General features: G+C 42.3%; 1 protein-coding gene across 13 annotated transcripts in view; it reads right to left on the minus strand.

The window, feature by feature from the left end:
- Positions 1-27230, minus strand: part of LOC138755303 (receptor-type tyrosine-protein phosphatase delta) — a 1191445-nt gene that overhangs the window by 1054611 nt on the left and 109604 nt on the right. For 11 of the 13 annotated variants that reach the window (XM_069921133.1, XM_069921109.1, XM_069921060.1 and 8 more), the window contains exon 2: positions 3330-3496. In XM_069921133.1, the coding sequence (XP_069777234.1) occupies positions 3330-3417 (88 nt within the window). In that variant the 5' untranslated portion in view covers positions 3418-3496. Of the gene's footprint in view, positions 1-3329; positions 3497-9250; positions 9601-27230 lie in introns of those variants that run through there. The other 2 variants (XM_069921097.1, XM_069921104.1) reach the window with 2 other exon arrangements.

Below are 27230 nucleotides of genomic sequence, written 5' to 3' on the forward strand. Positions count from 1 at the left end.
ATCAACATCGACTTGTCTGGTTTTAAAATGCCCCTCTCCTGTCTATCTGTCTGTCTCTCTCTTTCCCTATTTTCCTTTCTCCCCACCTTCTTCCTGCTCTATTCAGAGGGCTATCCCTACCCAAATAACTTTCTAGCTTTTTTTCTCTTCTGCCCTCCCACCTCTTCCTTTTGGCTTCGGCTCCTCCACCTGCCCCTACCTCATCATTACATTCAGGAGCCTGCCTGCTTTTTGGTCATACCTTTGATGAAGGGCTCAGATCCAAAGCATTGGTTATGTATTTTTTGCCATGAAGAATACTGCAAGACCTGTTGAATTTCTCCAGCACTTTTGTGTATTAATAACTCAATCTCAGCATCCACAGACTTTCTTGCTTAAATTGAATTTAAAGTGCGACACTGCAGGGTCCGTTGGAGCTGCCATTGAGGAAGGGCAAGGGGGTATCTAGTGATTAGAGGTCTGAGAGTTTGCATTACAGTTAGACAACACAGAAACAGGCCCTTCAGCCCTTCTCTTTCATGCTGACTACGTTAACACTAATCAGATGTTTCCATATTATCCATTAGTTTCTTGCCTATTCAAGTGCCTGCCTTTGAAAAACTCAACCACCACTTCTTCTGGCAGCATCAACCATGGCCTGGGTCAAAAATCCCATGAAATTCCCTCTCCCTTTCCCCTCACCTAAACCTCTGACCTCAAGTTTATTTACATTCCCACCATGGGGAAAATGTTTCTCGTAATCTTGTCTCTCCGGCTCTCTGCAATTGGATCCTTGACTTTCTCCTCTGAAGATCACAGTCAGTACACATCAAAATCAACATCTCCTCCTCACTGACAATCAACACAGATGCACCTCAAGGATGGATGCTTAACTATCTGCGCTACTTGCTCGACACCCATGACTGTGTGGCTAAGCACAACTCAAATGACATTCATAAATTTTCCGATGACACCATGGTCATTGGCAGAATCACAGATGGCAATGAGGAAGTGCACAGGAGGAAGTTATTTAGATCATCTGGTTGAGTGGTATCACAGCAACTTTGCATTCAAAGTTGTTGTGATACCATTGAACTAATGAAAACCAGTCCTCATTAAGAGGTAAGCAGTGGAAAGGGTTAGGAATTTCAAATTCCTGGGTGTCAACATCTCTGAACAAAATCCATCCTGAGGCCTCCACGTCGATGCAATCGCTAAGGCGGCTTGCCAGTGGCTAAACTTCATGAGGAGTTTGAGGAGCTTTGGTATGCCACTGAAGACTCTTGCAAGTGCACTGTGGAGAGCATTCTGACTGGTTGCATCACTCTCTGATATGGAGGAGCCAATGCACAAGAGAGGAAAAGACGACAGAGTGTGAACACCACCAGCGCCATCATGGGCATCAATCTTAACTCCATTAATGGCATCTACAAGAAGCAGTGTCTGAAGAAAGCAGCTTCTCTCCTCAAGGACCCTCACCACCCAGGCCATGTCCTCTTCTCACTGCTATCATCAGGAAGGAGATACAGGAGTCTGAAGACGGACACTCAAAGGTACAAAAACAGCTTCTTCTCTGCCATAACATTTCTGAATGGAAAATATACCACACACAACCTCACTTTCCTCTTCTCTTGCACTAATTTACTTTTTTTTTTTAAATGTAATTTATTGCAATTTTGCTCCTGTATTGCTGCCACAAAACAAGAATTTTGTGGCACATTTTCAGGTAATAAATTCTGATTAAGTTTCTCTTATTATTGCATGTACTAACATCAGGTCATACCTCAGCTGCCTTCTTTCCAGTGAAAACAACCCCAGCTTGTCCATTCTCTCCGCACATGCTCTTCAATCTAAGCTAAAACCTTGTGAATGCCTTCTGCACTTTCTCCAGCACATCCACACCCTCCTGTTTTTGGGGAAGCAGAATTGCACATAATCCTCCAAGTGTGGCCTAACCAGCATTTGTAACCTTGTGGGAGAATTTGGAGGTTGGCTCCTTCTTTGTCTACAGCCAAGAGGGGGGCTTGATGGGAGTGCAGTCAGTGATAGGGTACCTTGGAAGTGCAGGGATTGAGAGTTAATCCCCCAGAGTGAGCTGTGGGGAAGGATAGTTGGGGCAGAGCTCGATTTGGTACCACTGGTAGATGTTCAAAAGATTGGAGAGGTAAGTAACTGTATGCATCTCAGTGCAATTCCAGCCCAGTATTTGGCAATGTAACTTTGTCTTTCCTGGAGAGCTCAGTATAGGCTGATCCTACCAGCAACATCCAGAGCGGTCATAGAGTCATTAGGCTTGGAACAGAGTCTTCAGCCCAATTCATCCATGCTGACCAATTTGGAATTCTGGCCCATATCCTTCATTACCCTTCCAATCCTTTCATCTGTCCAAATGGCTGTTGAAAGTAATTCCTCCCTCTTTGATAGCTTCCTCTGACAGTCAATTCCAAATACGGAGGGAAAATTTTGCAGCACAGATCCCTCTTAAATCTTTCCCCTCTCACCTTCAACCTATGACCTCTGATTCTCCAGTAGTCCACCCTGGGAATGAGACTGTGAGCACTCATTTTAGCCATGTTCCTCATTGTTTTATATGCATAGTCAGTTTACTTCAAGGAACGTTTGATCCAGACCTCAAATTCTGTCTTTGTGAAGTAAATGATCATTAGCTCTGGTAATTAACAACAGAATCAAAGGACCGTTGATGAGCACATGTGAGAGAGAGCAAGTTACAGAGTCCTAGGAATGATTCGGAAATTATGGGATTGCCCTGTTGGGAACTCTCGTGGAACCCAATGGGCTGAACGATGTCATGTAAATATGCACAACGGCAAGAGTTGCACAGCGAACAATGCCAGTCAATGCTTGATGTAGAAGTGACATGAGGTGGCAACTGATTTCCGGAAGGATCGGAATAGGCAGAAAATCATCAACATCACATTTCCCGTTTCCAATCGTGTGCCACTGAAAGAAATAGCACTGTGCAATCAAATCTTTGTGCCATTGCATTACACCTATCATTTAAGAAAGGAGCCACGGTCAGGTAGAAATCTGAACCCCTTTCAAGCAACATAGAGTTTCCGGGCAGCTTCATGCAGAGAGTGGAAGTTGAAAATGTACAAGCTTATGATGAGAAACAACGGAACTGCCTGCTGTAGGAGGATGGCTGATGCAGCTTCCACTTCCACTGTGCAAGGAGAAAAAAATGACAGGGATCCAAAGATAGGTTTGTGTCCCCACATCTACCTTCTGCTATCACCATGGGATAATAAGTTCAAGAGGAGCACGTCCAGGGACCAGAGCAGGTAGAGATCCTGTAAAACGGGCAAATTTAATGGCAAACCTGGACTTACCCTCAGCATCAGCGTGTCGTAAGAAGCACAGGAACAGAACCAGTGGCCTGATTTTATGCATTATCCGACAACTTGGCACCAGCAGCATTTTCTAGCCTCGTCCTCACTGTTTGACAAGCTGCTGCAAATGAGTGCAGGCCCTGAAACTATTGATGTGTGTTCAGAACCTGAAAAACAGACAAAAATAAAGAGAAACAAAAGTCAGACCCTCCTTGCAAAACCCCCTTCACATCTAAAAGGGTAATTAACTTATTTAAATTTGATCATTCATCCAAGTAAAACAGCCAGATTGCCTAACATGCCCAGAGGACGAATTAGAAGGACATTGTACCAGGTAAAGCACCATTCCACTGCAGGAATCCTTCCAGCTTACAAACAGGCATCTTGAAGACGAGCAATAAGGAAGCAAAGTCTTAATCACCTCTTTGGATTCCACATCCTGAGCCAGTTTCTGTTTTCATCTTGCTGCAGATCCTCTGGTCTGAACAGATGAATTACGTAAGAACCCATCGCACAAGGCGTGGGCACGTATATTCTACACCTTCTCCCACCATGACACCGGAGCAGTGAGTGACAGCTAAGGTCCAGTTTTGTCACTCTCGGTCCACACCTTGAAGAACAATCCCCTGATGCTCCTTCACATTCACATTTCTGCTGCTATTTAGGTAACATGGAGAGCGCATGCCAGAGGGAGGAGACTGTTGAGGCAGTGTTCAGTGGACATAGATGGGGGTCCTGAAATAGTGCCAGCTTCCCCCCACAGGGAAAGCAAAGCATTGCTCCTGTTATTGACGTATCACATCCCAGAATTAATGTTGATTGTGCTTTACAACAACCTGTCACCTCCAATACACAAATACATTTTTCATGTTCAATTTTCAAGATGTTATTCCAACAATTCAGCAGCATTATAGCGTTTTGCTTTAATAACAGGATAAAAGTGAGGCAGGGACTGCAGCTGACACTGTGCTCACAACAGAGACACTATATCATAGCCTACTTGCCAGCCTGTTATCACTGACCTATCACCTCGCTGAAGTAGAATAGTAATAAAATGTTTTCAAGTGAATTATTACACAATTATCTCTGATCAGATCACTTTTATGCTGACAGCAAGTTTATTTTAACAGGTATGGATGCAAAAGGAACCTTTTATGCAAGTTTCTGAGCTGAAACATATACTTTTGCAATCAGAATTTTTTTTAAAAAGGAATATGTGACCACAGCATATTTCAAACAAATAACAGTGACCATGGAGTACACCACTTCCACCTTGAGTGAAGGAAGGTAGTTTCATTTCAATATTATGGACTAATAAAACAGATAAATGATATTAAGTGAGAAAATGGTAGATTGACAGAGAAAAAATGTTTGGAGTAAATCAGAATGAAATAGGCTCAAAAATGAGAGGGAATTATTTCACACTGGTGGCTTCTCTGAGAATCAGAGAAAGCCTTAGCACAGAAATAAACCCTTTTGACCCACCTTGACCTTACTGACCATAATGTTCCTCCATGCTAGTTCCATTTGCTTGTCGTCCTCTACTCCTTTCCTTTCCAAATACCTGTCCAAACATTGTACTATAATTGTACGTGACTCCACCATCTCTTCTGGCAGCTTGTTCTCGATATTCGTCATCTCTTGTGTGTGAAACTTTCCCTTAAGATCTCCTTGCTCTCTCCCCTTAAACCTGCACCCTTATGATTTCCAGACCCTGGGCAAGAGATTCTGACCATTCATCCTCTCTATGACCGTATAATTTTGTAACTCTCCAACAGGTCAGCCCTCCGAATAAATGCAGCCTGTCCACGCTCTCTTTATAACTGCTTCCCTCAAGTCCAGGCAACAACCCAGTGAAACTGAGTAGCTTTGTCTAAAACTTTGTTCAGACTGCACTGAGTGCATTGTATGAAACTGGTCACCCCGTCATGGGAAGGATGTGGAAGCTTTGAAAATGGTACAGAATATAAGAAAAAGGACCAGAAAAAGCCTATCTGACCCATTGAGCTTTCTCTGCCATTCATTAAGATCATGGCTGATCTGATGATAGGTTCATTTCCACCGAGATGCCTTTACCCCACTGTGCTTCTTTCCCCTACTATGTAAAAATCTATCCAACCTTGGCTTAAATATATTTACTGAGGGAGAAAATGCAGTGAAAATATTCACCCCATCAATAGGCAGAGAATTCCAAATATTCACCATACTCTGAAAAAAGCAGTTCCTCCTCACCCTTCCTAAATCCACGACCCCAAATCTTGAGGCTATGTCCTCTAGCTCTATTCTCATCTACTGGTGAAAAGAACTCCCCTTCGTCTAGCTTATCAATATCTTTCATAATTTTATGTTTCCATAACATCCCCTCTCATTGTTCTGAATTCCAGTGAGTACAGTCTCAGACGGCTCAATCTCTCCTCTTAGGTTAACCCCCTCATCTCTGGAAATCAACCTGGTAAACCTCCTCTGCACTGCCTCCCAAAGCCAGCTTTTAATCCTTCCTCAATTAAGAAGACTAGATCTGCATGCAGTACTCCAGATGTGTCCTCACCAGTACCCTGTTCAGCAAAATTTCATGGCTCCTAAATTCAATCCCTCAAGCAATGACGGCCAGCATTCCATTTGGCTTCTTGATCGCCTGGTGCAAATGCAAATCAGCCTTTTGCCATTCATATATAAGTACTCCCATGTCCTTCTGCACAGTAGCATGCTGGAACCACATGCTATTTAAATAACATTCTAATCTATTCTTATTTCCAGTGGATAACTTCGCATTTACTAATATTCTATTACATCTGCCAGACCCTTACCCATTCACTTAACCTATCAATATTTCTATGCAGACTTTCCACATACTCTGTACAATGTGCTTTTCCATACAATTTACTGCCATTAGCAAACTTAGATACACCACACTCTGTTCCCTCTTCCAGGTTGTTAATGTGTACACACTGCTCACCAATGAATGCTAACTAGAAAAACACCCATGTATCCCAACTCTCTGCTTTCTATTGATTAACCAATGCTCTATCCATGCTAATACATCACTCCCAACTCTTTGCATCCTTATCTTATGGATAAGTCTCATGAAATGGCATGAGAGTAACAACCGGAGTCTCAATGAGGACAAGATGAAGGAGATGATTGCGGACTTCAGAAGGACCAGGAATGACCACCCTCCACTAGACATCAACAACTCTGTAGTAGAGAGAACGGAAAGCACCAAGTTCCTCAGAGTTCACTTAACTATTGACCCATCGTGGACTCTCAACATCTCGCTTGTCAAGAAGAGCAACAGTGACTGCACTTCCTGAGAAGACTGAAGGGGGGGGGGGGTGGGGGAAGGCTGCTGGCCAACTTTCTATAGGAGCTCTCTCAAGAGTGTCCTGGCCTGCTTATTCACAGAATGGTACAGTTGCTGCATAGAGATGGAACGGAGGTCAATCCACAGGACCATAAGAGTGCCAGAGAGGATCACTGGAGTTTCTCTCCACACACCCCCTCCCCCCACACATGATCTGCTTGGATCATTATCTGAAGAGGGAAGACAAAATCATTGATGACCCCTTCCATTCTGCACATAGAATCTTTCAGCTGTCCCCATCAGGGAAGATATACAGGAGTATCAAAGCTAACACCATCAGGCTGAGGAACAGTTTCTTCCCACAGGCCGTGAGAATGCTGAAAGACCAAAGGAACTACTCACACTAGCCGTCCAAGACATTCATATTCATGAAACAATATTTACTTATTTATGTAAATAAAATACTTGTCCTGCAGATGTATTGATGGCTGTATGTGTTTGTAGAGCTCGTCGAAAGAACCAAAGACTTGTTGATCCAAACCAAGGCTTTTATTAGCAAAAGACAGGAGCTCTTCACAGGTGGCCGACCAGTCCGGAATGATCGGACCTGGCTAGGGACACAACCCTTCAAGGCCCAGACAGTAGGCATGGCTAAGCTCTCAGCCAATCGCTGTCAGCACAGTCATTACATACTCTAGATACTGTAACCATATACATTGGTGATAGGTCTGTATCTATCACAGTGTTGTATCTGATTGTGTGACTGCAGGTTTTGCACCAAGGACTAGAGAACAATGTTTCGTCGGATGGTACTTGTACAATCAAATAACAATAAACTTGACTTGAAGTCTTTTATGCAGCATCTTATTGAATGCCTTCCAGATATCCATGTAAACAATGTCCATCTGCTTCCTTCCCCCCACCTAATGCATTTGTTACATCCTGAAAGAACTCCAGTGATCAGGACTAGGGTTCAAATCCCATGCTGTCTGAAAGGAGTCTGCATGTTCTCCCTGTGTCTGCATAAGTTTTCCGTGGGGGCTCCAGTTTTCTCCCACCATTTGAAATATATCAGGAGTATTGGTTAATTGGGTGTAAATAGGGCGGCATAGATTCGGGTCAAAATGGCCTGTTACCATGCTCTATGTCTAAATTTCTTTAAAAATAAAGTTTGCCAAACAGGACCCGCCTTTTCCGAATCCATGCTGAGACTGCCTGATGGTTCAATTTGTTCCAGATGCTTCACTATTTCTTCTTTAATGATAGCTTGAAGCATTTTTCCGACTACAGATGTTAAACTGGCCTGTAGCTACCTGTATATTTTGCCTACATCCTCTTTTGAAAAGTGTTATCCAATCTGCTGGCACCTGCCTAGAACCCAGAAAATGTTAGTAAATTATCATCGAAGTCTCTATTGTAACTTTTTTCAGGACCATGAGATGAATTCCATCAGGACCAGAGATTGTCCTATCTTCAGACCTTCAAGTTTGCTCAGTATGACCTCTTTATGGATAGTTATTGTATCCAGGTCCTCACCTCCATTGCATCTATAACCTCTGCCTTTAGCATGGTAGACACATCCTCCACCGTGAAGACCGACACAAAATAATAACTCAAAATCTAAGCCATTTCCTCATTATCCAATATCAATTCCCCCTTCTCATCCTCCATGGAACCTACATACACTTTTGCCTCCATTTTCCACTTTATATAATAATAACTTTTGCTGTCCATTTTTTAATTCTGTGCTAATCTTTCATCATAATCCACCTTCCCTTCTTTAATGACTTGCTTCGTGTTTCTTTGTTGCTTTAGAAAGGGAACTGTTTGTGTCCATTTTGATTAAATTTTAGTTTGATGCATTCCTTTATTCCCTTTGTTATCCAAGGCGGGCTGTCCCCACTTTTACAGTCCTTGTTTTAAATTGGAATATACTTCTGTTAGATAAACTCTGTGATAAATCTCTTGGAAAGTCTTCCACTGTTCTTTAACTGCCCTGCCATATAGGCGACACCGGTCAACCAAAGATCCACACTATTATTTGTTTCCCCCTGCCCCCCCAAAGAACTTCAATCGCACAGCAAGGAAAAAATGCAAAAGTATTTATGGAATACACAAAAGAGTGAAGATCCTAGAATCTGGAACAAAAAAAAACACTCTGCTCGAGGAATTCAGCAAGCCGAGCAGATCAGTGGGGGGAAAAGGAAATAACTTTACACGTTTCGAGTTTGAGTCCTTCAAGGTTCCTTTTAATATCATGTAATAAAATATAAAATGTATTATACACTATGTCAACCTTTGCATGCCATAAAAGCAAACAAAGTGTTGCCATTAGCATTGCCCAGTAAGAGAAACAGAAACAAAAGAATCACTTCAGAGATATGGATTCTTTTTTAAAAAAAAAATTTTTCACAATATGAACCATATTGACCAAAATACACATAAACCTTTCTCTCTTGAATATACACAGTGTCATTTTCTCCCCTTTTCCCCCCCTCTCTTCCCTTCCTCTTTCCCAGCCCCCTCCCCACCCACTCAACTTTCAACATATATGATACATTAAACCCATTAAGCAACATAATCACACAATGAAAATAAACAAGAAAATTGTGTCATCTACTTTTACACACTGGGTCAGTCCATTTTGTCTTCTTCTTATTCTGTCATTTTAGGGGGTGGAGGTCCACGGTAGGACTTCTCTGTTGTGTTCCATGTATGGTTCGCAAATTTGTTCTAATACTGTGATGTTATTTCTTAAATTATATGTTGACCCAAAACATCAACTGTTCTTCCTCTCCTGCTGGTGCTTCTCGACACATTCAGTTCTTCCAGCAAATTGCTCTTTGGCAAAATAATTTGTAAGCTTTTATTTTCAACAGTCATGAGGAAATCTGTCTCATTAGTGAACAAAGAAATCTGTGACACTTTTCTTCTGGTTTCCCTCTCACTCCCTTGCCTTGCAGAGTAGCTGTGAGCCTCTGGTTTATTCGCAGCTTGTGAGATCAGCACGAGTACAGAGGGTGTGTACAAAATGTTCTGATTCAGTATTTGAGAAGGATGGAAGATCATTAACTTTACATGATCAAGCTGTGACATGTCATTGAAATAACAGTTGCAATTACTGCACTTGTTCCAATGGTGTAGCTGACTCTGGATGAGGATCCCTGGCTCCTCGATAGGATCCAGTCTGCAGTTCCTTCAGATAAAATATTTAACAAATTGGATTAGGGGCTACAGATGATTACTTGCAATGCTGGTGGCCTGCCTCTGTGGTTTATACAGAGACTTGAGCTGTGGAACACTCAGGTTAAAACAGCGGGAACTTCGGCAAGGCAGAAAGCATTCAAAAAGGATTGGTGGAAAGGTCTTAAAATGTCCGACCTGATCCCAACAACATCTACTTGCAAAGCCAACTGATGCATCAAACTTAACGGAATTGACAAAACATCAAACCCTCGTGTTCTACGTAGACTTCATGCAACAATCACTAGAAGAATTAAATTCCAGGAGAAACACACTACTAAATTATATTGAGCAAAGTTCATTTAACAAATTTGGATGAGTTGGTTTAATGAGGGGCTCCATTCCTAAATGTTGACTATTTTCTTTCCTCCTACTGATGCTGCTCAACCTGCTGAGTTCCTCCAGCAAAGTGTGTCTTGCTCCAGATTCCGGCATCTGCAGTCTGTGGTTGCCCAATTCATTTGGGTTTTTTTTCCAGTACAATGACATGGAAATGATGTTTATATTTGAATGTTAGAGCAGGGTGAGGATGGTAGGTTCCTCTGGGATTAGGCATCGGCCACGTTGCGACAGAATTTTAATCTTTTTTTGGTCAACATTTTTTTTTAAAGAATAAAACAATTCAGCAAGACAGTGATTACCTGTCTATTTCCTGAAACCTCACTTCCAAAAAAAAACAATGATTGGAGAAAAACCTTTCCCAAATCCCAGAATCTAATTGAGTCTGAAAATAGGGCAAAAATTTGTCATGCAGCAAAACTACATGGATTTATCTATCCATGGAGCTCAAGCTTCAAACACAATGACATTTAATCTTCATCACATCCAAATTCACCTCATGCTATCTCAAGGCAACACCCAACACATTAAATATACATCCCATCCTCTTCTCCCCTCTCCCATCATACAGAAGATCCACAATTTTGAAAGTACAGACCTGCAGATGAAGAAGAGTTTTTTCTGTCTGTTATGAGTCTCCTAAATGGACCTCCCATTAGTTCTTTGCACTATTTGACTTTTGTTTTATATTTTTAAAATGATGCTCTGCACTTTTTGTTTTATTGTACTACCATATTTTATTCCTGTTCTATGCGGAGGATGACTTGCCTGGATTGCACACAAATCATTCAGTTTTTCCACTGCATCCCCATACACAACAATAAATGACTGAATTTAATTACTTACAAAACATCCAACTTCAATTTCACGGTTTCTACTTTTTCGTTTCACTTGTCAGTCGGAATCACTTCACCACGATAACCGATTTGAAATTTTACCCTTTACTTTCAGTTAAACAATTCTTCCTCCCATCCCACCACCTCTAAGATTGATACAGCTTCCTTGCCTTCATCCCTTGACGATCACACCATCTCAAGCCTGAAAGGACAGCAAGTAAACCTCCTGCCGACTTTGATCAGCTTTACCTAAAGTCAACCACATCTGCTGTGCAACAGCTCTGTAGATTGACTCATCTTCCAATTTCCCATTGCTGACTTTGCAAAAGAACAGCAAATCACATCCACTTGAAGACTCTCCATGGCAATTTGACAGAAAGCTGCAGGGAGCAAATGTTAATGCACATCTCTCCGAGTTACCAACAGCACTGAACTTGAGCTGGATTTGTTTGTGACAAATCTAATTCAACTTTCTGTCGACAAAAGTGATCAAGACATGCAAGATCCCCTTGGAATGCATTGATTCAAGCAATGGTGAGAGTTCCAACAAGTGAAACAAATCTCAAAATGCTTGGTGTATTTTGCCAGGTTGGGGAATGATATTTCAAATTAAAAGACAATTATTGAATGAAAACACAGTTGATACTAAAAAAAATGTCACTATGAAATATCCTTTTACTTCAAAATAATTGCTTATTGTTATATTTCTTGAGCTACAGGGAAAAGCTTTGTTTGTGTGCTATCCAGGAAAGTCAACTCACACTTAAATATTGAAGCTAATAAAAAATAAATGCAGGGTGTATTGTTACAGTAAGTCAGAGAGAGCAACACATCATGTTGCAAAGAAAAAGTGTGAGGTAGGGAGAAATGTAGAGTCCAGCGATTCTCAACCTTTTTCTTTCCATTCACATTCCACTTTAAGTAATCCCTATGCCATTGGTGCTCTGTGATTAGGTTGAAAACCACTGAAATAGTCAAAACAGTGCAAGGGCATTACCTTCCACCAATGAGAAGTCCATTTAAGAATCTAATAACAACATAAAAATAAAAACTCCTTGAATTTGTTTTCAAGCTCATGAATCTTGTGCCTGATGGAAGTTGCGGAGAATAGAACGTGATCGAGGAGGGATGCGCATCTTTGGCTCATCAGAAATGGAGGCATTGGTGCAAAAGGACAGAATGTGTCCCTCTTCATATGCCTACATCAGGCTTGGACAACCTATCTGAACAATTTCATGGTGATACCATCCTCCAATTCCCAGATAAGCTTTTTTTGGAAACTTCACACTCACCTCATACACTCCAGTCAGAAGCACCAACTTTGGCAAGATGCACACACTGTAATGTGCTCTTCTATTTTGTACTGCCACAAGCACATGAGAGTTGACCTGCTGTTCTGCTCACCAAACCCTTTCACTGCATCGGGTATGATGTGACGATATGTGAATTTGATAGATTTTAACCAGGGCAAAGAAATGCTACTGCAGGACATGCTCCCAAGGCTTATTTATTAACTGGCAACCTCCCTGCAGAAGATGAATAATATTGTGTGAAGAAAATCTAGTGCTCAGAAATTTTGTGGAAGATTGCTGTGCACAAAACCAGGTATCAGAAAAATGAGGTGAAAAACCGATTGAATTAGCCATCCTTGCAAAGCACATTGTTCTGAAAAGAAACATAAAGCTGACAAAGCTGATGATAACTTACAGTGGCGCTCAGTCCTATTCCCATCAATTCTATTACTGAAGTTGAAATTTGATTGAACACCAAGAAAAGGTGGGATTAGTCACAAGTTTGAGTCAATGGACAAAAATATATATATTTTTTAAAGACCAAACTTCAAGAGACTAAATAGGCTATTTCTGCTCCTGTCCCTTATGGTCTTATCCAGGGCATCATAATTCACAAGGAAAAGGCCAGGAGAATGGATCAATTCATGATTGAATGGCAGACTCAATGAGCTGAATAGCCATTTTCTACTCCTATGTCTTACAGCAGGGGTGTCAAACTCAAATTCACCAAGGGCCAAAATTAAAAACTTGGACTAAGTCGAGGGCCGAACTAAATAATTATTGAAAATTTTCAACAACATCTGCATGTTTTCTCCCAACACATATAATGTTAAACTTTTCCTTATTAAAATAAATGTTTAATAATAGTTTTGGTTAAACTCTTTCCATAAGAAGCATTAACAAATAAGAAATAAAATATTCAATATATAATGTTTCTCTCTAGCCTTTAAGCCAAGGATCGCACGTTGCCGAAAAGCATGCCAGGGAGCGGAGATCTGCAGGGAGCCCACCCCAGCCCAGCCAGCAAACCCGAGCAGCATCCCCCCCGCCCCCTCTCCCTCCTCCGCCTCCGCCTCCGCCTGCCGCAACTGCCGCCAACAAACCAAGGAGTCCCCGCTGGTCTCGCCATCTCACCGGGAATACCGTGAGAGCGGTGGAACTCGTCCGCGACCTCCATCCCAGCGGAAAGTCCGATGCCCAGCAGCACCCGCCCACAGATGAAGCTCAAGGAGATGCGGAGGTGACCCACCACGTCCAGCCACATGGAGCTAGGCGGCGGGTCCGTTGGAGCTAGGCGGCGGGTCCGTTGGAGCTAGGCGGCGGGTCCGTTGGAGCTAGGCGGCGGGTCCGTTGGAGCTAGGCGGCGGGTCCGTTGGAGCTAGGCGGCGGGTCCGTTGGAGCTAGGCGGCGGGTCCGTTGGAGCTAGGCGCCGGGTCCGTTGGAGCTAGGCGCCGGGTCCGTTGGAGCTAGGCGCCGGGTCCGTTGGAGCTAGGCGCCGGGTCCGTTGGAGCTAGGCGGCGGGTCCGTTGGAGCTAGGCGGCGGGTCCGTTGGAGCTAGGCGGCGGGTCCGTTGGAGCTAGGCGGCGGGTCCGTTGGAGCTAGGCGGCGGGTCCGTTGGAGCTAGGCGGCGGGTCCGTTGGAGCTAGGCGGCGGGTCCGTTGGAGCTAGGCGGCGGGTCCGTTGGAGCTAGGCGGCGGGTCCGTTGGAGCTAGGCGGCGAGTCCGTTGGAGCTAGGCGGCGGGTCCGTTGGAGCTAGGCGGCGGGTTGTGATAGTAGGGGATTTTAACTTTCTGCATATTGTCTGGGACTCCCACACTGCAAGAGATGGAATGCTTGGAGTTTGTCAAATGCGCTCAGAAAATATTTCAGGTTCAGATTTATCGTCAGAATGCAGACATGACATCACATCCAACCCTAAAATTCCTTTTTTTTTCCTGTGGACGTGGCAGAATTACCACTAATTGGTAGTTCAAAAAATAAACTATACACAGCATAAACATGTAAACAAATAAAAGAACTATAAACAGATACCAAATAGGAACAAACTTACTGTGCAATACAGAAAGAACAAAAGAAAATTAATAAAGTGAGCAAGCTAGAGTCCTTAAATTAGTTTCCGATTGAGTTTGTCATTGAGGAGTCTGATGGTGGAGGGGTAGCAGCTGTTCCTGAACCTGGTGGTGCGAGTCTTGTGGCAACTATACTTCTTTCCTGATGACAGCAGCAAGAACAGTGCGTGTGCTGGATATGTGGGTCTGATAATTGCTACTCCCCCTCTGTAGATGTACTCAAAAGTCAGGAGGATTTTGCTTGCAATGTCCTGGGCTGTGTCCACTACCTTTTATAGGGTTTTATGCTCAGGTTTATGGTGCCCCTAAATCAGATCGTGATGCAACCCGTCAGCACACTTTTCACCACACCTCTGTAGAAATTTGCCAGGGTTTCTGATGTCATACCAAACCTCTGCATACTCTTGAGGAAGTAGAGTGGCTCTCATGCTTTCTTTGATTCTATTGGTGTGTTGGATCCAGCAAAAATCCTCTGAGATAGTGATTCCCAGGAACCTAAATGTGCTCTCCCTCTCCACCTTTGATCCCCCAATGATCACTGGATTGCACACCACTGGCTTTCCTTTCATGAAGTCAAAATTCAGCTCCTTAGTTTTGGTGACATTGAGTGCAAATTAACATATAGAGGTACTAACTGGAGAGCATGCAACAGGACAGGTGACAGAAGTATATGTAGGGGAACATTTTGGGTCCAGTGATCATCATGCCATTAGTTTTGAGTTAATTATGGATAAGGATAGGTCTGGGCCTTGGGTTGAGGTTCTGAATTGGAGAAAGGTGAATTTTGAGAAAATGAGAAAGGATCTAGAATGCGTGGAATGGGATAAATTGTTTTCTGGCAAGAATGTATGAGGTAAGTGGAAGACCTTTAAAAGTGAAATATGGAGAATACAGTGTTTGTATATTCCTGTCAAGATTAAAGGCATAGTAAACAGACATTGGGAGCCTTAGTTTTTGAGGCACATTGTGGATCTTGTTCAGAAGAGAGAGGTGCATAGCAGGCATAGGCAATATAGAGCAAATGAGGTACCCGAGGAGCTAAAAAAAAATACAAGAAAAACCTCAAAGAAATCAGGAAGACTAAAAGATATTAGGTTGCTCTGGCAGACAATGTGAAGGAAAGTTCTAAGGGTTTCTATGGCTATATTAAAGAGCAAAAGGATAGTAAAGTGACAAAATTGGTCCCTTTGAACATCAGAGTGGCCAGCTTTGCATAGAGCCAAAAGAGATGGGGAGATCTTAATTTTTTTCCCCCCCATCAGTATTCACTCAAGAAAATGGTGCAGAGTCAGAGAAAGTATGGAAAACAAGCAGTGAGGCCATGGAACCTGTACGATTACACAAGATGAAGAGCTTGCCGATTTAAAGCAAATAAGGGTTGATTAATTGCAGGGCCTCTGGCAGAAATATTTAAAATGTCCTTAGCCATGACTGTGGTGCCGGAGATTGGAGGGTAGCTCATGTTGTTCTGTGATTAAGAAAGACTTCAAAAGTAACCCTGGAAATTATACACCAGTGAGCCTGACATCAGTAGTCGGTAAATTATTGTAAGATGTTCCAAGACATTCGATGTACAAGTATTTAGATCACCAGGGACTGATGAAGGCTAGTCAAGATGGCTTGTGCTTGGTAGGTCATCTTTAATAAATTTACTAGATTTTTTAGAGGAGGTTACCAGGAAGATAGTTGAAAGAAAAGGTGGTGTTGATGTCTACATGGACTTTAGAAGGCCTTTGACAAGGTCCCACGTGGGAGGTTAGACAGGAAAGTTCATGCACGTGGTATTCATGTTGAGGTTGTAAAGGGGATTTGATATTGGCTGGACAGGAGAAGCCAGAGAGTGGTGGTGAATGATTGCTTCTCAGACTGGAGACCTGTGACTATTAGTGTGCCTCAGGAATCAATGGGACCATTGTTGCTTCTCAGCAAATTTGCAGATTATACTAAGATTGAAGGTGTTGTGGACAGCGAAGTAGTTTTCAAAGCTTGTGGAGGGATCTGGACCAGCTGAAAAAATGGGTTGAAAAATAGCAGATAGTATTTAATGCAGACAAGTGTGAGATGTTGCATTGTATTTTGGAAATTGAAACGATATACTCAGTAAATGGTAGGGCACAAAGGAGTGTGGTAGAACAGAGGGATCTGAAATTTCCCTGAAAGTGCCATCACAGGTAGATAAGGTTGTAAGACATTGGTGATGCTCAATTTGGAGTATTGTGTGCAGTTTTGGTCACCTAACTACAGGAAAGATATCAATAAGATAGAAAGAGTGCAAAGAAGATTTACTAGGATGTTGCCCTGACTTCAGGAACTAAGTTACAGCAAAAGGGTAAACAGGTTAGGACTTTGTTCCATGGAGTGTAGAAAAATTAGGGTAGATTAGATAGATGTATTTAAAATTATAAGGGGGATAGCCAGAGTAAATTTCAGTGGACTTTTTCGAATAGGATAGGTGAGATACAAACCAGAGGACAGAGATTAAGGGTGAAAGGTTTAGGGGAACATCTTCACAAGAGAGTGGTGGGGATGTGGAACAAGCTGCCAGCTGAAGTGGAGAATGTGGGCTCAATTTTAACATTTAAGAAGAACTGAACAGGTACATGGATGGGAGATGTGTGGATGGCTATGGCTTGGGTGCAGGTCAGTGGGTCTAGAAAAATAGTTTGGCACATTCAAGAAGAGCCTGTTTCTGTGCTGGAAAGTTCTATAGTTCTTTGTTGACATTTCAGTTTGGTGCCTTGAAAAAAGATGGTACAGATGTGAAGCAAGTGTAGGAGGAGGAATAACAAAATTAAAGTGCCTGACAGAGTTACAGTAGGTGATATTGAATGAAACAGGCAGCAAATAATGGGGATGAAATGTGTGAAGAAATACATAATCCATCCACAGGATTTGGGGAATGTTAAAAAAATTGGAGTAGTGATTAAGGTTTGAGATTATTGGCTTCAATTTCAAGTGTAAATGCTCGAAGAAATACCATGCTTGAGTGGACAGACATCAGACTCAGAGTGGGGCATAGCAATGAATTTGAAGGTGACCAGAAACTTGTGACCATGTCTTACCAGGAGAAAGGGAACTGTGTGATGAGCTGTAAATTCCACATACTAAGTTGAAAGCATTACATTAATTCACCAGATGGACTCCAAGGGGCCTGGGTTATGGAAAAGGAGGTGAAATGACAAGTCACATACAGTCATACATAGATAAATAAACCTTTCAGCTCACCATGTCCATGGTGACCAGGCATATTCATACCAATCCCATTTATCAGTGTTTGGTTCATATTCTTCTATTGATGGTGTTTTAAATGTTTGCTTAGATACTTCTTAAACTCTATGAGAGTACCTGCTTCTGCCCCCACCCATATGCCCCGTTCAAAAATATGATGGGATGATGATTGAGGGTTGACTTGAGATTGAGCCAGAGTACCTTTTGGGATGCTGAAAGAAAAGGTCCTCAGGATGTGTTTAGTGATGTTCCACTGAAGCAGTAGAAGAAAACCTGTCAAATCTTGAGGCTGGTGGAATCGATGGAGAGCACAGAGTGGCCAGAGTAGTTATGGAAGAGTGCATAAACCAAAAAAAAATACATGGGAAATGGGATAGATAGAACCAGTTTCCCCATCAATCACAGCAGAGATTAATCTTCAGGGAAAGAAGGGAGACAGCTCAGACACCCAAGCACAGAAGGACAGAGATCAATAAATTGAATAGAATATATTACCACATCCTCACTCATACACCTTCACCTATCATTATAGGTTATGACAACCATGGTGTGAACTAACTGAGAAGAACAGCTAAGACCGGTTTAAAAACTTTTTAAACATTAGTTCTGCTGCACAGTGTACTGGGCAAGATCTTAATGTCTTGAGGCACTACACCAACTGGATACAAAATGGCACAAAAAGGTTCCAAGAGCTAAAGCACAGATCAGTACAGCAGAAATTTCTCTAAATGTTGTTTTCTTTCTTACCTTTGCTCAGTCTCATAAATTTAAACTAAGCCTAAGAAATATAACTTTCAATATTACACGGAGGACCACTACTTATAATCCCAGAGTACGACATTTACTGCATCTGTCTGAGACTGGGTTGATAAGATTGACATTAAGCTGGAGAATTATCAACATTTATTTACTTCAATTGAGTGAATGATGGTGCGGCATGTGAAAAATCAATACTTTGCAAAATAAATCACGATCACCTTCCAAAATGTACGGTATTTTTGATGACTTACAAGGCTATACTCTGATACCTACATGACATTACAGCTTTCTTTCCCACAAATGTTCTTACTTTCCAAAGGTCCTTGCTGTTTTTGTTTCCTTTTCCCTTCTCTCTGAATAGCAGTCATCCCTCACGAGAACATGACCTCAGGAGCACGATGATCCATGAATGAGATTGCTCCTCATCTGGGGTTAATTGTGCCACTCACGCTGATGGCACAGTGCTATGTTCTGGAAAAATGGTCACAGGATCTCATAAAACATTATGTGTTAAGAGAAGCTACTCTAGTCTCAGAAGTTTATCGTTCCGAGGAAACCCCATCATCCTCTCATCTCAACATCCCATTGTTCGTGTGAAGATTTCAGTGTATTTTCCATATGCTGAGTTATCATTTGTTCTACTTGAAATAAGAGACTCCAGCAGTCTAAATTGACCTTTTACCAGTTTAGCCTGACCTCAACTCGATGTTAATCTGGATGCTGCACACATAGGTACTGAAGAAACTCAGCAGGTCGTGAGGCATCCATGGAAAATAAAAAGGCAACAAGGGGGCTTGAACAAAAAAAACAAACAGAAAATGCGATGGAAAATGTTCAATCCAGAACTGTTAATCTGGATGGAACATTTTCCATCGCATTTGTTGTTTGCTTTTTTTTTGTTAAGACCCCCCTGTTGATGATTTGTTTCCAATATTGACAAGTACAAACTTCTCTCATTTTCACTCAGCTACTAATCAGGAACCAGCCTCAACAGGAAGACAAAAGAGCCTACAGATGCTGGAATCAGGAAGAAAATCCAGAACACTAGAAAAGCTCAGTGGGTCAAGAAGCACACGTGGAGGCAAAAGTCATAATTTGACGTTTCTGGTTGAGACAGCATCAGCCCAAGAGGAGGTCTTCATCTGGAACGTTTTCTTGCACTAACAGCCTCAACATTCTTTGTTTCTGACTTTCAAAATCTAAATTCTTCCATTGAGCAGCTGAGGGGGGGTAAAAGCCTTGATGTCACGCCACTCCTTCTTGATGGCTTTTTCTGTGCACTTCAGCATTTAGTATGTCTTGCAGATTGTTGTTGTGCAGTGCCCGCACGTGGAGGGACCATGACTGACATAAAATACTTCTTTATAAACCATCCTTTGTTTCTTTTCAAATTATTTATGGAAGTTGCCCATCATTTATTGCAGTACTCTGAAAAATCCTCAGAATAAAATCATAAATGCTTGAACAAAGAATGAAGGGGCCATTTGGCTTGCACTTTCACTGGCTCTGAGAAAGAGCAATCCAATTGATCTACGACCCCAGCTTAATGAGGTTCAATTGGCACTGATGCATTTCATCCAACATTTTAAAATGTTTGCATATTTAATTAGTTTGCACTGAGCTTCTGAATACATTATTATAAATGACAAAGAGCAAAAGGACCACTACCCATCAATCCACTCAGTCCTGCACCACACACGATAGTCTTCCCAGCAGCATGTGTCTGCTGGTTTATTGCACTCAATAGTGTTATTCACATTGCATTTCTTCTGTTGCTGTACAGAAATTGAGAGTGCAAACCTTAAACTATCTGGTCCTCTCCAAGGAAAGGATACTGCCCCTGAGTGTCCAAGGACTGACCACTGCATTCAAACCGCAGTTGCAGCTTATAATCTTTGGTCGGTGGAAGGTAAACTCAAATTCGTTTTTATAGATTCACAGATTCTTTCACAGAACATTCACCGAATCCATTCACAGAAGAAGAATGAGGTATTAGTTTTTCAAGCTCTGCTGGGACCAAGAAAAGCTGCCTCAGGAAGTTCATGATGCCACCATCATCACCCTGTACAAAAACAAAGGCAAGAAATCAGACTGCTCAAACTACATGGGGGATCATGCTGCTCTCCATTGCAGGCAAAATCTTTGCTAGGATTCTCCTAAATAGAATAATACCTAGTCTCGCCGAGAATGTTCTCCCAGAATCACAGTGCGGCTTTCGCGCAAACAGAGGAACTACTGACATGGTCTTTGCCCTCAGACAGCTCCAAGAAAAGTGCAAAGATCAAAACAAAGGACTCTACATCACCTTTGTTGACCTCACCAAAGCCTTCGACACCGTGAGAAGAAAAGGGCTTTGGCAAATACTAGAGCGCCTCGGATGCCCCCCAAAGTTCCTCAACATGGTTATCCAACTGCACGAAAACCAACAAGGTCGGGTCAGATACAGCAATGAGCTCTCTGAACCCTTCTTCATTAACAATGGCGTGAAGCAAGGCTGCGTTCTCGCACCAACCCTCTTTTCAATCTTCTTCAGCATGATGCTGAAACAAGCCATGAAATACCTCAACAATGAAGACGCTGTTTACATCCGGTACCGCATGGATGGCAGTCTCTTCAATCTGAGGCGCCTGCAAGCTCACACCAAGACAGAAGAGCAACTTGTCCGTGAATTACTCTTTGCAGACGGTGCCGCTTTAGTTGCCCATTCAGAGGCAGCTCTCCAGCGCATGACGTCCTGTTTTATGGAAACTGCCAAAATGTTTGACCTGGAAGTCAGCCTGAAGAAAACTGAGGTCCTCCATCAGCCAGATCCCCACCATGACTACCAGCCCCCCCCACATCTCCATCGGGCACACAAAACTCAAAACGGTCAACCAGTTTACCTATCTCAGCTGCACCATTTCATCTGATGCATGGATCAACAACGAGATAGACAACAGACTCGCCAAGACAAATAGCGCCTTTGGAAGACTACACAAAAGAGTCTGGAAAAACAACCAACTGAAAAACCTCACAAAGATTAGCGTATACAGAGCCATTGTCATACCCACACTCCTGTTCGGCTCCGAATCATGGGTCTTCTACCGGCATCACCTACGGCTCCTAGAACGCTTCCACCAGCGTTGTCTCCGCTCCATCCTCAACATTCATTGGAGCGACTTCATCCCTAACGTCGAAGTACTCGAGATGGCAGAGGCTGACAGCATCGAATCCACGCTGCTGAAGATCCAACTGCGCTGGGCAGGTCACGTCTCCAGAATGGAGGTCCATCGCCTTCCCAAGATCATGTTATATGGCGAGCTCTCCACTGGCCACCGTGACAGAGGTGCACCAAAGAAGAGGTACAAGGACTGCCTAAAGAAATCTCTTGGTGCCTGCCACATTGACCACCGCCAGTGGGCTGATATCGCCTCAAACCGTGCATCTTGGCGCCTCACAGTTCGGCGGGCAGCAACCTCCTTTGAAGAAGACCGCAGAGCCCACCTCACTGACAAAAGACAAAGGAGGAAAAACCCAACACCCAACCCCAACCAACCCATTTTCCCCTGCAACCACTGCAACCATGTCTGCCTGTCCTGCATCGGACTTGTCAGCCACAAACGAGCCTGCAGCTGACGTGGACATTACCCCTCCATAAATCTTCGTCCGCGAAGCCATGCCAAAGAGTCCTTTTGACTTCAATTTTCATTGCCTTGAAGAAAAAGCATCGCTTTTTTGTTTGCAGAATTTGAGAAAACAAGCACCTTACAAACACCATTACAGAACATCAAGAGTAGATGACCAAGCTGTTTCTTAATGCAAAATCACACGAGAGGGATCATGTTGAGATTTATGGTGGAGATGGACTCTTTGTTAAGTACAGGCTGTGCCTCAGACTATTAAGATGATAATTTGTAATCAGATAGAATGATCCACAGAAGAAAACAGGATGGCGGCCCATACTTTTTTCCCCCAGGACAACAATGGCATCTCCCAGGGGCATCTGTTTAAGGTTAGTTGAAAGTTTAGGGGACATATTGGAGTTCTTTTCTTTCTTGTTTTACACAAATTAGTGGGTGCTTGGAATACACTGCTGTGGGTGGTGGTGGAGGCTGGTACAATATGAACATCCAAATAATTCTTAGATAGGCACATGGACACAAGAAAGATAGAGGATTATCGGCATGAGACTAGGAAGGATTGGATTGTTGTGGAGTAGTTTTAAATAGGTGGGCACATCATGTTTTATATTCTCTGTTCGAATATAATTTGATCTACATCAATACAGATCAACTTGTAGCAAATAAAGCACAGTAACAGATACAGTTGTTATTTGTAGTGATGTCTGATATCAGAGATAACAGCTGATTTTTTATTATCAATTACTATCTAAATTTATTTGCATGTAAAGAGTTTGCAGGTGTTTAAACCATGCTTAAAATAAGGAGACTGTAATCTATGAGGGCCAACAATATTTGTACTGAGCCAGGGTATTAAAGTTTCACAAATCCCAAACATCATTTTGTACTGTGCTTTTTAGCAAAAGATCCTAATGAGGAAGAAACAAGAGGATTGTATTGAGGTGGTGAGCTCTAGGGTTCTATTTTCAATTATTGACAGCTATCAGTCTACCACAGGGTCATTTCTGGGATTTATCAGGGATTTCTGATAAACAAATGTCCACATGTTGTTCATAGCTTAATTATAAATAAACACAATAACTTTGATCACTAATCACTTTCTGAGGAAGGATTCCACAGAAAATTAAATGCAGCTGGTGGGAAAGATCTTTAAACAATTAACCATTCTGCTCAGAATATCTGTCCTCTCGGATCCACACAAAACCTGCCAACACATTATTTTCTCAGGTCTGATGTACATTTTGCAACATTTGTGACAAGTAAAATCAAGTTTTTTTTCCCCTTGATATACCAGTGAAGCTATCCTTATTCATTATTTTTCAGTTTTGAATTTCCCTCATATCTAATTTTGACATGCAAATATTACCTTTCTTAACATGTCTGCATGTCTGGGTTTGTCTCAAGGATTAGCCATTTTTTATCACGACTGGGACAGGTTAATCTACTTCACCATAAATGTCAATGTGTGTCAGCAAAAGTAGTTTGCAGCCACTCACAATGAAACTGTTGACAACAGGTATGAGCTTGACTTCTGACAAGTTCTTAATAGACAATTGGGTGTGCCCTTAGTTGCAAAGTTTGAACAGCTCAAAGGTAAAGGTTCATTTGTGGCCACATTCCAATCATCACTTATTTCTGCAATTTTATTCACTCAGGCTCTCATTTTTGTTCACGGACAATGAATTATGGAGACACATGGAGTGATAAGCAGGCCCTTCGACCCTCTGAGTCTGCACCGACCATCAAGCACTCATTCATATTAAGCTCACCTTGTTTCCTCCACACTCACATGAACGCCCCAGATTCTATATCTCACTCAACCTATTAGGCAGTTTTCAACAGCCAATTAACCTTTGAACATGCACCTCTTGAGGCATAGGAAAAAAAAACCGGAGTACCCAGAGAGAACCGATGCAGCCAGACGGAGAACTTGCAAAGTCCCCAGACAGCATCAAGAGTCATGATTGAACCAGAGGTACTGAGACATGTAAGACAGTGACTCCAGTAATTACCACACCATAATCCCTCTGAGAAATGGCTAAAAGTAACCAGCAAATTTTTAAAAAAATAATTTACACAGAGAACATGAAATCTAGAGATCAGTACAGCACAGGAATATTTCCTGTGACAAATGTGTCTCTATGGACTGCAAAATTTAATTCAAACTAAAATTGTCCTGTGTCTGGCAATTTCCACTGCCCATCATATTTCACCTCTGCCTGGTTGACCAATCCCATGTTTGGCTTGTCTCATTCTGCTCACACTGTCCTTTGTATGTGGGTTTCTGAGCAAAGTTTCCTCAGTCTGATGCAGAATTTTGGCTCGAAACGTTAACCATTCTTTTTCTACCACTTACGTTGCTCTAGCAGAGTATGTTTTGCTTCAGATTCCAGCAGTTGCAGTCTGTTGCACGTCTCCAACCTAAATCCTCTTGCTGCAAATGAAAGGTATCCGACGGTCCACCCTTTCAGCATTTCTCAAGATTTTACACACTTCTATCACATCACATCTCTGCCTCCTACATTCAAGCGAAAAAAAAAAACCTCAGGTTTGTTCAACCTCTCCCCATAAAGCAGACCCTGTATATACCAGGCAACATGCTGATAAACCTCTTCTGTGTCCTTTCCAAAGCCTCCACATCCTTCCATTTATGGGATAACCAGAGATGCACACAAGTCTGACTTCATTTCTTTATGCCTTTTAAGCTGCATCAGTAAGTGACTCAAAATGGTTATTGTATAAGGTTAGCATGTGAAATTCGATGCGATGGTCACTTAAAGTGACGAAATGTTCACTATCTTCTGAATTATTTCAGAGCCACTGAGAAAAACTCCTGATTTTGAACGAAACTCAGCTTTCTCAACAAAAGAGCACTAAATCTGGTTGAAAATACAAGTTATTACTCAATGAATAATGCCTAAACTGCGACATCTCAATTTGTGGTGCAGGGAGCTTGAAAGCTCTTGCGAACCATTTTAAATCAGGTATGCAATCTTCAAGCTGAGAGTCACAGAAAAGATACAAAGAAAAATTTAATAAAAAGCAAAGACCCCCGAGATATATTTCTCAAAAAGAAAGGAAGACAGTGATCAGAGCAGAGGCAGAACCATTACTTGCTAACTGGAGGCATTCACCAGCACTTAGCTTCACTGCAGAATAGACAGTAGCCTTTCAGGTGCAATAATTGTTACATTTCCCTTAGCTTTGCTGTGGAAAATATTTCCAGACATTTCTTTTTCATGAAATACAACTATGTTGCAGAAACTCCATTCATTCTTGCTTTAGTAAAGAGAAAATTTCTGCTCTTAATTTATTCCAAATTAATCAACGAATATTCTTCAATTTTGGTGGCTTCCTTTTGCTGATTGCTCCACATACCGTTGAGAATCTTAAAGGATGCTATCTTGCACAATTGATGGAGAGATGATCGGAAAGATGAGATTAGATTACTGTCATATACATGAGTACACTGTCCATATGCACTAAAATTCTTGCTTGCTGCAGCTACTCAGGTACATGACAGACACCAACAACAAACAGGTACATGACATACACCAACCACAGAAAATATAAATTAAAGTACCATGAGAAAAAAAAACTTAAATGAAAGGACAGATAAAAATTCACAGTTGCAGTAACTACATTAAAAAATGTTACAAGAGTGCAGTTTGTGATAATGGAATTGTTTATGGTTGGAGAGGTTCAAAACTTGAAGCAAAAGGACCTGCAGTTATATGCCATCTCCAACATAGAAAGCATATCACGCTACATCACAGCAGCTTTATCAATGAAAACTATCTCCAAACCACAAAAGGAGATACATCAGTAGTGAAGAGTTGCACAACCCAGATAGATCCTGACCTCTGATTTTGCCTGTATGAAATTTGCATGTCTTTCCAGTGACCGCATGGGTTTGCTTTGAGTGTTCCGATTTCCTCCCACGTCCCAAAGATGGAGCCACGGGGCTCGTTGGGTTGACTGACCACCACAAATCGTTCCAAGTGTATCGTCAAGTGGCAAAAACTGGAAAAAGTTAATGGAATATGGAGAGAATAGAAATGGGATGAGATAGGACGAGAACTCAGTGCTCATTTCTGTGAGGTACAACTGTATGACTCAAGGCATCGAGACTATCAGGAGAACCTTCAAAGAGGAAAGATTAGGCATTTACAAACTACGGCTGCTCAGGACACATGTATCCTACTCGTGTAGTGGGCCCCAGCGGCCCCTTACACACTGGGCCCTAAATTGCCCGGTCAATCAGCAACTGAGCAATTTCAGGGTGCTCCACCCCTTCAGTGACAAATTGCTCCCAATTACTTGCCAGACAAATAAGGAACATGCCACCTAAATGAGGCTCATCTCTTTTCTGAATGTTTGGGCTTATTCATGTTTGTTGGAACTAATAACAATGTCATAATCTCAACTTTTAATTTTATTATGAAATGAAAATTATAACTGTGTGTGTGTGTGTGTGTGTGTGTGTGTGTGTGTGTGTGTGTGTGTGTGTGTGTGTGTGCTCGCTAACTTACTCCGTTATTGGAATCAGAACTAGATTAACCATCAAATTTTTCTTGAGCCAGACCTCAGGCTTCTGAATGTGCAATGTAGAAGTCTGCACAAGGCAGTAAACCCGGTACAGGTTCTGACAACCCCCCCCATTGAAGACATCTATGGGAGGCAGTGTAACATAACATTTTTATTCCAGTAATACATACTGCACAATGTAGAGAGTGACTTACAATTAAACTTAAAGAAAACATGCAGAACTTGCTGCTAGTCCCCAAAAGTGGCTGTTTTCTCTATGCTGGCCTGCCCAACACCTCAGTGGCAAGTGGCCACACTACTCAGGCAACTCAGTCAACACCAACCTCCATAGGCAGCCTCTCCTCCCCGAGCTGAGGGCAAGTTTTGCTGCAAGAGTGCCAGTCTAGGGCAAGGGTTCCTGGCACAGGTGAGCTGTCAGTCAAGTACCCACTATCTATAAGGCAATGACAAACTACAATGGTGGATCAGAGATGCAACCAGCAGACCTGCTACCTTTATAGCTGTGGAGACTCCAGTTTGAACATGACCGCAGGTGCAGTCAGGAAGGAGTATACATGTTCAACCAGCGACTGTGTGGGTTTCCTCTGGGTGCTCTCATCTGCTCCCACATCCCAAAGATGTGTGGGTTGGTGTGTGAATGAAAATTCTCCCATGAGTGCAGGTGAG

This window comes from Narcine bancroftii, chromosome 1 (genome assembly GCF_036971445.1).
Source record: "Narcine bancroftii isolate sNarBan1 chromosome 1, sNarBan1.hap1, whole genome shotgun sequence".
Lineage (NCBI taxonomy): Eukaryota > Metazoa > Chordata > Chondrichthyes > Torpediniformes > Narcinidae > Narcine > Narcine bancroftii.